General features: G+C 39.7%; 1 protein-coding gene and 1 pseudogene across 1 annotated transcript; one reads left to right on the plus strand and one right to left on the minus strand.

Annotated features, from left to right (window-relative positions):
- Window positions 1-238: 238 nt before the first annotated feature.
- LOC109876620 (OX-2 membrane glycoprotein) lies at window positions 239-6181 on the minus strand. Its single transcript, XM_031813294.1, has 5 exons — window positions 5679-6181; window positions 5194-5535; window positions 4062-4388; window positions 3302-3400; window positions 239-1394 (listed from the first exon to the last, which is right to left on the minus strand). Exons 1-5 carry the CDS (start codon window positions 5716-5718, stop codon window positions 1336-1338), a joined length of 867 nt encoding a protein of 288 aa, XP_031669154.1. The 5' UTR covers window positions 5719-6181; the 3' UTR covers window positions 239-1335.
- LOC109876619 (OX-2 membrane glycoprotein-like) lies at window positions 5456-15732 on the plus strand (annotated as a pseudogene).
- Window positions 15733-15739: the final 7 nt, after the last annotated feature.

Here is a 15739-nt window from a genome sequence, read left to right on the forward strand (position 1 = left end):
TACACTGAAAGTGAAAGTAAACTCTTGCTGGTGTATCACCGGTTTTAGTTGAGAAGGTGAATTAGTTGAACTCTTCTTAAAACAGATAGGAGCTGACATATTACCCACATAGCCAAGGGAGTCTGGTGCAGCGCTATTAAACAACCTAGTCCTGATTGTGATGTTACTGTAAACTGAGCTATAACAAAGTAGCCCTGATTTTAAATGGTGAGTAACATAAAACAAGGTGACGATGAGCGATTTTTTAAATACAGCGTATAGTTTTATCAAACGGGGAGAACACAATACATTTAAAGAATGCTTTTGAATCTTAAACAATCTAAAACATTGTACAGATCAAGCGGGAATAATAGCCTGATTTATAAACTGTCACATCAAGTGGGGTCAAACACAACAAGCAACATCCATGATCAGAATAAATACAAACAGGAACTAAAACTTGATATAATTAAATCTAGTGAACAAGGTACAGTATATCAAACTATCAAAGTGCAAAACATTGTTATCATCATTATATGTTCAGGGCTCAAATACATTCATACATTGCATTGATATAAAGGAGGTAAAACATCCCTGTATCTGTATTACTATAGATACTGTATGTAATAATAACAGCATAAACCTCACATTGACACAAGTGCTACCATATTTAAATGGATTAAAGTAAAATTAAATACAAATATATTCTCCCGTCTTCTTCCTGGTGTGTCATAAAGTCAACTGTAGGTGGTGCTGTGTTACAATATAATCTATTAGATTTCCTCACTGACAAACCTCATCTCTCAAAACTAAAGTGCAATTTCAAAATAAAATAAAAACAGTATTAGTGACATTACGTGACAATTAGTGACAATGTATGGGGCAGGTATAAATTAGCTTACATATGACTGGGGAAGAAATGTGACTGTCAACTCAAAAAGGTTCAATATATCTAGTACACATTGCATCTACTTGTCTCATTAGAAATGTTTGTCATAACCACATCCTTCTAAACGTAGGAGCTGGGCTAATAAAGAATACTAATAAAGAACAGGAAGGCCTGCACACTGTTCATGCTCCCAAGACTCCCACACAGTCTCATCCTCATTCATGAATAGTAGTACTGTATCTTGCTAGTCGCCATGCATTTAATATGATCTTTGTCATACAATTAGAATATACTGTAATATTCTAAAGATGGATTAGTAGTCTGGTTGAGACGTGTTAGTGGATCTCATCTCTTGAGGAACTGGGCTCTTCTGCAACCGAACTCTAAATACCAACAGCGCTCTGATGCTCAATAAAAACCTCTGTCAGCTAATGTACACAAGTATAGCAATCAACACAGACAAACATTTACACACTTTCCCCAAAAGCATCCTGCTCGTCTGCTGTGGTTGCTGCTTGCCTGTAACCTGCCAGAGAGAACGTGAAGTTTAGACTTTACTATAGGTGGTAAAGACATACAGCGCATTCAGAAAGTATTCAGAACCCTTGACCCCTTTTTCTACATTTTGTTACAGCCTTATTCTAATATGGATAAATGTTTTCCCCCCTCAATCTACACACAATACACCATAATGACAAAGCAAAAACAGGTTTTTAGAAATGTTTGTAAATATATATTTTTTTAAGTATTCAGACCCTTTACTCAGTACTTTGTTGAAGGACCTTTGGCAGCGATTACAGACTCAAGTCTTCTTGTGTTTGACGTTGCAAGCTTGGCACACCTGTATTTGGGGAGTTTCTTCCATTCTTCTCTTCAGATCCTCTCAAGCTCTGACAGGTTGGATGGGGAGCGTCACTGCACAGCTCTTTCCAGGTCTCTCCAGAGAATTTCGACCTGGTTCAAGTCCGGGCTCTGGCTGGGCCACTCAAGGACAGTCAGAGACTTGTGCCGAAGACACTCCTGCATTCTCTTGGCTGTGTGCTTAGGGTTGTTGTGCTGTTGAAAGGGGAACCTTCACCCTAGTCTGAGGTCCTGAATGTTCTGGAACAGGTTTTCATCAAGGATCTCTCTGTACTTTTGTCCATTCATCTTTCCCTCCTTCCTGACTAGTCTCCCAGTCCCTGCCGCTGGAAAATGCTTGGCATTCAGGCCAAAGAGTTCAATCTTTGTTTCATTAGACCAGAGAATCTTGTTTCTCATGGTCTGTGAGTCCTTTATGTGCCTTTTGTCAAACTCCAAGTGGACTTTCATGTGTCTTTTACTCAGGAATGGCTTTTGTCTGGCCACTCTACCGTAAAGATCTGATTGGTGGAGTGATACAGAGATGGTTGTCCTTCTGGAAGGTTCTCACATCTCCACAGAGGAACTCTGGAGCTCTGTCAGAGTGACCAACGGGTTCTTGGTCACCTCCCTGATCAAGGCCCTTCTCCCCCAAATGCTCAGTTTGGCTGGTCGGTCAGCTCTAGGAAGAGTCTTGATGGTTCCAAACTTCTTCCATTTAAGAATGATGGAGGCCACTGTGTTATTGGGGACCTTCAATGCTGCAGACATTTTTTGCTACCCTTCTCCAGATCTGTGCCTTGACACAATCCTGTCTCGGAGCTCTACGGACAATTCCTTCGACCTTATGGCTTGATTTTTGCTCTGACATGCACTGTCAACTGTGGGACCTTATATAAACAGGTGTGTGCATTTCCAAATCATGTCCAAACAATTGAATTTACCACAGGTGGGCTCCAATCAAGTTGTAGAAAGATCTAAAGTATAATTAATGGAAACAGGATGCACCGGAGCTCAATTTCAAGTCTCATAGCAAAGGGTCTGAATACTTATGTAAATAAGGTATCTGTTGTTTTAGTTTTTTTATACATTTGCAAATATTTCTAAAAACCTGTTTTCATTTTGTCATTATGGGTTATTGTGTGTAGACTGATGAAGGGGAAAAAACCCCGATTTAATCAATTTTAAAATAAGGCTGTAATGTAACAAAATGTGGTAAAGGGGAAGGGGTCTGAATACTTTCTGAATGGACTGTACACTTTATCAGTAACCATTCTAGAGCTCTAAGACATGACTCGCCCACAGCTGATACTTCACACAGTTTATTTCATAAAGCCAGAGACACATACATACACATATACATACATATATATATATATATATATATAGAGAGAGAGAGAGAGAGAGAGAGAGAGAGAGAGAGAGAGAGAGAGAGAGAGAGAGAGAGAGAGAGAGAGAGATGATATACTATGGTTCTGATTAGACATTCACTCAGTTGGTCTTTCTAAGGTGTTATTACATCTAGTAGTCTCTCATGACTGTTAAGCAAACCAGACTGACAAAGGGACATCAGATAATCTTGTGCTGACTCACCTTTTCTCTTTTGAAGCATGACACTGCCGCAGATGACTAAAATGGAGACGATTAGGAACACTGGAATGCCAACCGCCCACGGGGATGTCCTCTTGTCATCTGGAAGGTGAATCATTTTTTATTTTATTTTATTTAACTAGGCAAGTCAGTTAAGAACAAATTCTTATTTACAATCACGGCCTAGGATCAGTGGGTTAACTTCCTTGTTCAGGGGCAGAAGCACAGATTTGTACTTTGTCAGCTCATGGATTTGATTCAGCAACCTTTCAGTTACTGGCACAACGCTCCAACCACTAGGCTACCTGCCGCCTCTATGAAATTGCAGTGATCATGCATTTGGAGAGATCCATTTCTTGATAAGAGGAAGCTGGGAATTGTACATCCTCTTTCCAAAGAAGTCTGTTTGAATAGCATGTTGATATGGATTTCACCCTTTAACATATCATCCATCCTTCATTTAGCTTCCCTGAGGGGCAGGAAACTACCCAGAACTCAATAAAACACCTGACTCTACAGGGAGTGACTCATGATTCTTTACCACAGTAGTCAAAATGAAACTTAACTGGTGAGATTAGATAACAGCACTACTAGCATCACAACATTAGGCTCTTGCAACCAGCCTTATCTTATTGTGCTCACCATTCTGTTGGAATGTTAGAATAATGATCTTTTCTCAATGTTGTTTTCATGTTGAACCGTTCTGTACTGACACGGTAAAAGAGTATGGTCTAAAAGTATATGACACGTCAACATTACGTACCCTCTTCAACCTCCCTCTCTCCAGGGAGAATAGGAAGCAGGACCCGCTCGTGTCTCTGTGTCCTCATCCCATTATTTATGATACAGTCCACGTATCCCCCGGAGCCTGGCAACAGTTGGAGGGTGATGTTGCTATTGGCTGTGACAGTTTGGTCTTTGTTAATGACAGTCCAGTTGTTAGGTGTCTTTATGAGTGCTGCTGCAGATAAGTTCCATTGGATCCAAGGTGCTGGTTTACCTGTGGCAGAGCAGCTGACCACAACTTCTATGTCTGCTTTAGGTTCAGTGCTGGGGACTTTATGCATTGTGGCTCTCACTTCAGATACACCTTTGAATGAATGAAACAGGGAATATTAGAACATATTGATTTTATTTATTTTACAAAGCAGGTCAATTAAGAATAAATGATTATTTACAATGACAGCCAAAGGAATCCTGTGACGCAGAGGGCGAGGTCTAAAAGTCTAGGACAAGACAGTCAACACAATAAATCTGAGAAGTCATAATTCCATTTCATATTTTGGTTAGAAAGGCTTAATAAACCCATAATAAACCCTTAGCCCATACTGTATGATTCAGAAATCATGCCTTAGTAAAGGTCCCACTGTAAGACTTGTCTGTCATTTCAACAGTAAAACACTGTAGGATCCATAGGATAATACCGTAAATGTGTTGTTTTTCTTAAATGTATATTTCAGGTAGAATTTCACTGTAAATTTGCAGCAATATCCTGACACCAGAGTTTGCATCTTAATACTGTAATTTGGCTTTACAGTACCATTTTCCTTACTGTAAAACATTACAGCATCCATTTACATTTACTGCAAGTATGCTGTAATATGTCTTTACAGTAAAGGAAAATAGTACTGTAAAACATATTACAGCATCTCTGCTAATGTATGATTTTGCTCATAAATTAGTTGTGAAGCATATATGTATTGTTAAAACTTTATGAATACTGTATAACAGTGTTTTCCCAAAATGATTCTCTCCAAGAATACCCCCAGAGACTTTTTAGGCTCCTATACTACCAGCACACCTGATTCAACTAGGCCTAATCAAGGGCTGGATAATGAGTTGAGCAGTTAGTTAATTAATTAGTAACTAGTAAATTAGTTAATTAGTTGACTAACCTTGAACGGTAAGACAAATCTGCTTGCTTATTGAACCACTCGGGTAAACATTGAAGGAACAAATATAGCAGGCTTCGTCTGCCCATGTTACATTCTTCACGGTAATAGACGTTGAGTTGAGAGATGCTTCCGTGAAAACCACCTTGCCTCGGTGCGGGTCTATGATTTGAGCTCCAAACCGCTTGCTGTAGGTGGCCAGATTCTCCACGGAGTCGTCTTTGAACAGCCTCTGCCAGGTGACTTGCAGCACACCTGTCGGGTCCGCATGGGTGCAGGTATATGATGCGTCGGCATTGAAGTCAACACTGGTGTCTCCTCTAGCTACGACGTTGACAGAGACGGCTAGAAATGGAAGAAGGAATGTTAACAGGTAAATAAAAAAAGTTTAGCCTTACAAAAAAATCAATGGCCTGTCAAAAGTGGGAAATGTTCCTTTATCATATACGAGCAGAATCAACTGGTCAGATCCATGGAAAATAACGTACCTTCAGACAGCACGCATAAGATAATTAGGTAAGTGTTCATTCTCAGCGGGTGAATGTTAACAAGATCATTCTGTTTCTGGCGTTGGACCTTTAAATATTGGTGAGTGAAAGTGAAAGTTAGCTGCTGGCATTGGGACGCTGCAACACTGCCTGGCTACAGGCCTTTCTCACGTGAAGAGCGGAGTGAAAGCGGAGTGAAAGATACATTTCCATACTCTGTGCACAAGGCATAAATAATTGCTCTAATTTACTTGGAAAAAAAATACTACTGAAGTGACAACTAGTCCGTGTGTTTCTTGGCTATTTACATTGTTTTGTTCACAAGCTAGGTTGATTTTGTATGTTTGAGTTTCAACTGCTAGGGAAGAGAAAACAACGCTTCTAAATATCAGACTGACTAGAGTCACGTTACCGCGGTAATCTCCCGTCCTTAAAGGGGCAGGGAATTTTGTTGTCTCATCTTTTGGTTAAAAGACGAAGGTGGGCCTCCCGGTTGGTGTGCTAGCTGTGCCACCAGAGACTCTGGGTTCGAGCCCAGGCTCTGTCGCAGCCGGCCGCGACATACGTGTAACAGGCAGTTTCCTTGTGGAGTGCAACAAGAGGCAGGTCGTTATTGCGTTGGACTAGTTAACTGTAATGTTGCAAGATTGGCCCTAAGTAATCGGTCATGGAAGACCTCTAGTCAGAATCATACTTACAGTAGCCACTCCTTATCTATCAGAATGATACTTACAGTAGCCACTCCTTATCTGTCAGAATGATACTTACAGTAGCCACTCCTTATCTGTCAGAATGATACTTACAGTAGCCACTCCTTATCTGTCAGAATGATACTTACAGTAGCCACTCCTTATCTGTCAGAATGATACTTACAGTAGCCACTCCTTATCTGATGACTAAGCTACTGTAAACTTTGATATCCTGTGATTGTGTTGAAATGTGTACTGAGTCATCTGGTAGAACTGTAGGTAGCCTAGAGTTAGAGAGGTAGACCAGTAACTAGATGGTTGCTGGTTCGATTCACAGGTCCATCAGGAAATACAGTATGATGCTGCACCACAGCTGACACGGACCCTCAGGGTATGCATGTGTCAGAGTTTACAATGTCAAAACACTGTATGGTTCCAAATGGATGTGTGTAGTTGCCATAGAAACCCCTGAAAGGAGAAATAGAGCAGCAAGGTGTTTTTAATCTGAACAAAACATTTTCATTATATCTTGGGAAGTACCTGCCTCATATTCTGGTTGGCTGGTGTGGTCTTGTGTTACTGTGGTGACATTGATACATGTGAAGCTGTCACTCAACCAGAGGATGACTCCAGCTGCATCTCAATGTTTAAATCTAGAAACACAGACACTGAAGACAGACAATACACTTTCTGAACTATACATCTTTCTTTTATCAATTAATGGAGCATTTCCAGCATAAGGTACAGAACAAGTAGCAAACTCTAGGTGGCACAACAATAAAAAAAAATATGGATAGAAAATTCTGGACACAATCAGACGATGCAAGAGAATAAAGTAGACGGCCTGGGTCATGGATAATTGTTGTTTGTTGAATGATTGCTGTGTTTTGATGTATTTTTGCTGCCCTCTTTTTAAAAATGTTTTTTAATGCATAACCCTGATGTTGGGACTGGCCAGAGTACTTTAATAACCATAGCAAGTTCCAAACCAAATGCCTGCTAATGCTCCACCCCAGAAGCTAAACATGCCTATACTTAATTCATAGGCCTAAAAGATAAGAACATAAAATACAACTGTAGCAAGAATAGCAGCATACATTTCAGTCAATTTACATAATTAAACATTTTACAATGTGGGAAATGATGACTCCATGTTATGGGAATAGGGTGAGGATTTTATTTAGACATGTTAAATCTATTACAGTAGTATGTGTGTCATAGAGGTTTACAGTTTTCACCACATGCTTCTCAGATGCCCAAATTATGTGCGATTCTGGTAATTGAGTCAGCAGGAAGTTCCCCCGATGCTGGTCCTGAGTCTCTCTCCGGTGTTAGGGGTCGTGGTCATGCCCGTCATGCCAAGGAGATTCATTACTTTGTTGCATCATGACTTTGTTCCCACAATTGAAAAACATTATATAATTGTACCAAGTAGCTTAGCTATGTGGCCCAACAGGAGGTCTGAGTCAGGTTTACTGTAGAAAAGAGTCAAATGAAAGAGGAACCATTTGGGCTGGAGGTTTATTACAGTACTCTGTCCACTCACAACCTCAGGGTTATGCTTTAAAAAAATGTGTGTGACTGTCCTTGCCTTTTAGTACTTTGTTACATGTTTTGTGTTTTTTGCAGACCCCAGGAAGAGTAGCTGCTGCCTCTGCAAAATCTAATGGGGATTCTAATAAACAAATATGCTGATTCCAAATCCAGGAAGGATACGCAGTCAGAAAGATACTTACAGGAGGCGCTCCTTATCTGATGACTAGACTGCTCTGGTAAAACTGTAGTTAACCTAGAGCAGTGGTCAACAACCTTTTCTGAGTCAAGGAAACTGCAGACACGGTGATCTGAGCTATCTGATTGGACAGCGGTTGTCCTATAGGTGCACTTGCTTTGCTATTTGGGCCTTCCTGGTAGGTGGAGTTCTACCTTCTAGGGCTGCTGAATCAAGTGCACCTACCGCCATCGGTGTGAAATGAAGAAAAAAAATAGGAAGGCAAGGCTTTATCACTGTTTTTTTTACAGAAATGTTTGGTGATCGACTAGGAATGCCTTGGAGATTGACCATTCGATCGCGATTGACCGGTTGGTGTAGAGGAGGCAGGCCAGCAACTGGAGGGTTGCTGGTTTGAATCCCTTGTCTGTCAAGAAAGATGTTTGGCTAGAAATGTTTAGCATTTCAACCATTTTCCTGCAATTCTACACTTAAAAGTGCAATATGCAGAAATACCTATTTCCTGGTTGCTAAAATTCTAGTAGTTCACCTAATTTCTGTTTGTGACTAAACAAGCAATGGTTAGTGTAGAGAATAATCTAAACCACTGTGAAATATATTTTTATTCAACAAAAAATATTGTGTTTTCAGATGTTTGAAGCATGTGTACAAAGTAATGTTTGTCAGACCATGAGACATCCCAAAAAGTCTTCTCACAAAACCGTCAGTAGTCTGAATGGTTTGGCCTACAAACTATTAGGACCCCTCTATGGAAAGATGAGACTCTCATGTTCTCCGTTTTGCTTGGGACGTCTTGGATTGGTACAGCCGATCTGCCAACCTCTGTCTATAGCCTTTTAACAGTTTTGGCTACACACTAATATGAAAGGTGGAAAGGTTAGACCTCGGTGGAAAGTTGAACACTTACATGTTGGTTGATTTTCTCTGCTCTAGGACGCTTACAAGACTCGTCTGAAGGTCCCCGGTACCAGATTTAAAAAGAATGAATGGAAGTATATATGGAGACTGTTTAGCACCCAAAAAAATGTACCAACCAGTTATTACTGGAGTACATGAAGATAAGTGAGATTTTCAGGGAAGGGGGCGTTAGAGGAGACACATCATACTCATCGTCGCCATCTCGAACACACAGGGTGCAATCAAGCGGATGACTTTTGTTAAGTCGGTGACCATCACCAAATCGAAGTGTGTTGCATTATGGGGATCAAAATGATCTGACTTTCGCCTACATGTCGACTGCATTAACTTAAACGTTTTTGCAGTTACCCTTCACCAACTTCATCCTGCAGCAATAGCCTGCATGGTGGGAGGCTCTATTGTCAACCAATCATTAGCTGTTTTTTACTCACCCAAACGTGACCAAAGACATTACTGAAACAGGAAGCAATTTTGCTATGATTCATACAGATCTATACAAATTAATGTTATGTTTCAGGCACTCTCTCACTAATTGATTGTACACTCATATGATTTAAGTTTGTGAGTGTGTGATATGGGGGTTGGAAACATGTTTATTTCCACATTATAAAGAAAAACTTTTTATAAACAACGGCAACTCTTCCATGTTGGTCTGAGCCTTGCTAGTGTCTGACTTTCGGCTTTTACAGTAGATGTCACATTGGAATTAGCGACGTAGTGTGACTCTGGGTTCACTGTCTGTACCTTTTGGTCGGTCAGATATATTAATTGTGCTACTGTTTACTTACTGAAAGACCTGAAAGAGGAGCGATATTAGAGTAATCTTATTTTTTTTAACTTTACATTGTTTTCTGTGAATGTAATATTTTATTCCTAATTTATTTATTTCAGCTCAGTGGAAAGCTTCTTTAGACCCCATTTTTTAAATTGTAATTTCCATAGTCATGTGCTCCCTCTGCTGGTACAAAACGTGATGTTGGTTCTTTGGGACCAGTAACTGTGTATGATACTGACAGTAAATTTTACTTTTACTATGGAGAACATGGAGCATTTTTTTTATTTTTTATTGTACATTTAGTACGCGCAATAGTACTGCACAATAAACAAGAAAACAGTTCGCTAGCTACGTTACTTCATCTGCATTGCATGGCAAATATTAGCAAGGCAAGCTTACAAAATTGTACATTAACCTTGCAGTAAATGCTTTAGCTAGCTAGATTCTTTACACCCACTGTTTCACAAGACGACAGCCTGGTTTGCTGGTTGTTTCAGGAGTCCCTAAAACATTAAACAACCAGTATTACAATTTCCTACTCATGTCACAACACCCATAAAGCTAGCCAGCTAATGTTAGCTAGTCAGCTAGCTTGCTAAATCACGATTATCGTAAATTAACTCCATGACAAAAGCATATGCATAATCGTTAGTCTCTACATTAACTAACATATTCCTCTCAACTGTACATATGTGTTACATGATACGTTATCACTTGCTAATATTTTTGTCAGCCATCTTTACTGAAGAAAGTCTCCAGCGTTGGGTTGCATAGCGTCATATTCGTCATGGAAACCACTCGATATGATTGGTCATCGCCCAGCGGTCGCCGCTCGTGATTTGCGTCAAAGTTGGGAAAAGTTTTTATTTTTCACCGTCTCCCAAGCCGTCGCCGCTTTCTCACCGCTTTCCTTCCATTGAAAATGAATTGGATGCGGAGTTTCATAATTAACCGGCAACACCGACCAGACAACTCCGCTCGGCACCACGTGTAAGAGTACACACATGATCAGACACGGATCATCTCTGCTGCTTATTCGTTCCCTACAGAATACATTTTTACCATGGCTCCTCACATCTACCTGTTTGTTCTGCTGATAGCCCTCCCCGAAGGTAAGTTGAATTTGTTTTATTGATAATATACTGCATTTGACAGCCACTTCGAAATTGGCACAATATATTAGACCATGAGGAACATTTTAATTCAACATGATAATGTGAACTGGTTTGAAGCATCTAAGGTCCAGCCAGGGCCTGAAAATAATTAATTTAATGAATTGCTTACTATTTCTGTGAACTGTTGTATTGAATATGTGTTTAAAACTATTATTTTGTGCAATGCTGGCTCCATCCAATGATTGCATCTTACTGAACTGGTATTATCCAAAAACGACTATCTTTGAGTCAGACTTTTTCCATCAAATTCGGGGTGTAGCCATGGGCTCCTCCTTTTCTTCCCAACTATGCAAACCTGTATGTGGGACAATTTTAGGAAGATGGAAAAGAGACATAGATGCTGTCTTTGTGCTCTGGGAAGGAAGTCAGCAGGAACTAAATAAATTCCAAACTCTATTAAACAAGAGCCCCGAATACCTCATTCACCATGCAGACTGATGAGAGAAAAATAAACTACCTGGACTTATGGATCATCAAAGAGAAGGATGCATTACACACAGACTTCTACACAAAGCCCACAGACCACAATCCCCTGCTATGTGCGGACAGTATCCTTCCCCTCTATAATGGTCTACCATACAGTCAGTTGTGCAGGGTTAAACACATCTGTGGCCACCAGACAGATTGACAGCAATAAATTTGATTTCCATTGATCATTTTTGTGTGATTTTGTTGTCAGCACATTCAACTATGTAAAGAAAAAAGTATTTAATAAGAATATTTAATTCATTCAGATCTAGGATGTTATTTTAGTGTTCCCTTTATTTTTTTGAGCAGTGTATATTCAATATGCTATAAACGATTGTTTTTGTAACAATTTCACTCAATTCATTCTAATTAACTTAATTAATATCACACACTCTTAACTTTTGTCATTGGTTGCACTAATTGCACTGTTTGTCTATGTAACCTGATTCAAGCATTCATGACATTACCCTGAAAAAGGCACAGTGATGCCGAAACATTGGTGATTTGCCCAATAAATGTATGTATGTATGTATGGAGTGTGCAACAAAAAAAAATTATAGCTTAAAGTTTATTCGCCGTTAGTCAGCACCTACATAACTTAACTTTCTCTGGGTGTGCGCTAGCTCATGTTTTTTAAATTCAACTTTAATAATTCAACACATGAACCCATACTGCAGTCAGTTTAAAAGCCCCTTCATTCATAACTTCCTCCTACTGTACCTAGACTATATTATAGACTAGTTCTGTACTCCCCCTTCTGGCCATTCTGAGTACTACACCACTATTGTATAAAATCTAATTGTATTTGTCACATGCTTCGTAGACAACAGGTGTAGACTAACAATGAAATGCTTACTTAAAGGTATTTTCCCAACAGTGCAGTTTAAGATAAGATTAATAAATAAATAAAAAAAGAATAGTGACGCAAGAAATAAATCCACAGTGAATAACAGGAGTACCACAACAGTCAATGTGCAGGGTACAAGGTATTGGGGTAAAGTGACTAGGCAACAGGATAGATAGTAGCAGCAGTGTGTGTTGGGATGTCAGTGTAAGTATGTGACTGTGGGTGGAGTCCTGTGTGTATCCTGTGTGTGTGTGTGTGTGTTGTAGTAGTTTTAAGTCATGTGTAACTCTCTTTATGCAGGGCTCTCTCATCTGGTGAGAACACAGCAGGTTGTCACAGCAACCCTGGGAGAAGATGCAGTCTTAAACTGTGAACTCATGAAACCCAAAGACGTGCTGCAAGTCACCTGAAAAATAATGACACGGGGCAAAATGTGAACATTGGCTCCTATAGCAAACGATGTGGACCAGTAGTCAACCCACCTTTTCAGAGGAACGTGGAGTTTGAAGACGAGGGACTGCAGAACTGCTCTATCGTCATCAGAGGAGTGTCAAGAGGAGACGAGTCCTGCTACAAGTGTCTGTTTAACACCTTTCCAGATGGACCTATCAGTGTCAGGACCTGCCTCCATGTAAATGGTAAAAATCACATTACATTAGGTTGGGGAAGAGGGGATTGAAGGGACACTACCACTCCAAGGTCTAGCGTAAGTTTGTCAGATGTTTTCAGACCTTTTAAACATAGATTTCAGCTGAGATAAGGCCATCTAGGCCATCTGGTTTGAAGATTCAGCTATTTGCCAGACTCCCAAATCAATGGAGAAGATAAGCAGATCTGCTGTGCTCATCTTTTCCATCCATTTGGGGTTCAGGCATATAATGTGGATTAATCTTAACATAAGGCTACTTTTGAGGTCTTCAACAATGTGTACTATCCCTTTAACACTGGAACAATGTGTACTATCCCTTTAACACAGGAGCAATGTGTACTATCCCTTTAACACAGGAGCAATGTGTACTATCCCTTTAACACAGGAGCAATGTGTACTATCCCTTTAACACAGGAGCAATGTGTACTATCCCTTTAACACAGGAGCAATGTGTAATATCCCTTTAACACAGGAGCAATGTGTAATATCCCTTTAACACAGGAGCAATGTGTAATATCCCTTTAACACAGGAGCAATGTGTAATATCCCTTTAACACAGGAGCAATGTGTAATATCCCTTTAACACAGGAGCAATGTGTAATATCCCTTTAACACAGGAGCAATGTGTAATATCCCTTTAACACAGGCGCAATGTGTAATATCCCTTTAACACAGGCGCAATGTGTAATATCCCTTTAACACAGGCGCAATGTGTAATATCCCTTTAACACAGGCGCAATGTGTAATATCCCTTTAACACAGGCGCAATGTGTAATATCCCTTTAACACAGGCGCAATGTGTAATATCCCTTTAACACAGGCGCAATGTGTAATATCCCTTTAACACAGGCGCAATGTGTAATATCCCTTTAACACAGGAGCAATGTGTAATATCCCTTTAACACAGGAGCAATGTGTAATATCCCTTTAACACAGGAGCAATGTGTAATATCCCTTTAACACAGGAGCAATGTGTAATATCCCTTTAACACAGGAGCAATGTGTAATATCCCTTTAACACAGGAGCAATGTGTAATATCCCTTTAACACAGGAGCAATGTGTAATATCCCTTTAACACAGGAGCAATGTGTAATATCCCTTTAACACAGGAGCAATGTGTAAATATCCCTTTAACACAGGAACAATTTGACCATGTGATGTGCATGAAAACATCATAGTATTTACATTCACTGTGAACTGTGTTTATTGTTGTTCTATAGAGCTGTATGGACCCTCACTCCTCATCACACAAACCAACAACAGTCACACCACTCTGTCCTGTTCTGCTACTGGATGACCTGTTCCTATAGTAACCTGGGAAGACACAGAAATTCCAGAAAATTCCACAATGGTCAATGTCACCCATCTCAATGGAACTGTCACTGTCACCATAACTTCCACGCTGGCAGCATTCAGTCTACCCGACAAAGACACCAGGGTTGGATGTATGGTGTCACTGTTCTCTGGAGGTGTCACCAAGAACGTATCCATGGTTATTCCAGCTAGAACTCATGCTTCATTTCCTGGTGAGAAATGGTTCTGTACATGCCTACAGTAACAATCAACATGCTGATGTCATTCTGAAGCACTGTCTCTGTATGTTCTGTGCTAGGTGTACCTGAGGTCACTGATGGTGACAGGATCAGAGGTCAGTCATTAATCTAATGACCACAACTAATCTCTGACACTCTTATCTGTGAATTGTACCATTCTCATCTTGTCATCTTTCACATGTAACCCAACAGGGATTGGTGCCGTGATGGGTTCACTGTGTTTCGTTGCTGTGGCACTGTGGTGCAAACTGAGAAATACAACAAGGTAAGTTTTACTGTTCAGATGGCAAAGACAAAATACAGTATTCATTTGACGTTGTTTTTGTAAGTTTGACAATCTTTAGCCCAAATCCCACAGCCAATGACAGAGAACAGGAAGAACCATCAACACTCAACCCTCAACATGACCCTGAAATCCAGAGGTCTAATCTAACACACATTCAAATGAGTTGCATTCCTGCATTGTTGTTCTGATGTTACTCATGTCACTTACATACCTCATAAAAGAAATATGTGAATTACCCTGATTTATACAGAACAATATGTTAATGACCCTCTTTACACACAACAATATGTGAATTATCCTGATTTATACACACCGATATGTTAATATACCCTCTTTATACAGAACAATATGTTAATTACCCTCTTTACACACAACAATATGTGAATTACCCTGATTTATACAGAACAGTATGTTAATTACCCGGATTTATACAGAACAATATGTTAATTACCCTGATTTATACAGAACAATATGTTAATTACCCTCTTTATACACACCGATATGTTAATATACCCTCTTTATACACAACAATATGTTAATTATCCTCTTTATACACACCGATATGAAAATGTTTCTAAAGGATTACCGAGCGACTATCATACTGTCTCTCACACACATCTGTGTGGCTCGGAGACAGTTGAGTTGTCTTGGACAGATACTGATTAGCTGACTGAATGGTTAATGACATGCATATAGTCCTGCGGGTTATTGTATAAATATGTTCATATGTAGCCTATGTAAATATATTAGCAGTTTGGTCATGAAGAATCACTAGATGTGTGTGTTTCATTCTTCAATTTTTTATAAATCTAAGTGTTGTAATATTATAGCCTACACAATGTCATCATAATGTACTCTGTGGTGGGGTTTGTTTTATTATTTCTTCACTTTATAAATCAAATGCTGTAGCAATGTTGTAATGTATGGAATTGTCATAAATCTGCTGCTGGCAAAGCTTAAACGAATTG

This window comes from Oncorhynchus kisutch, unplaced genomic scaffold (genome assembly GCF_002021735.2).
Source record: "Oncorhynchus kisutch isolate 150728-3 unplaced genomic scaffold, Okis_V2 Okis05a-Okis16b_hom, whole genome shotgun sequence".
Taxonomy (NCBI): Eukaryota; Metazoa; Chordata; class Actinopteri; order Salmoniformes; family Salmonidae; genus Oncorhynchus; species Oncorhynchus kisutch.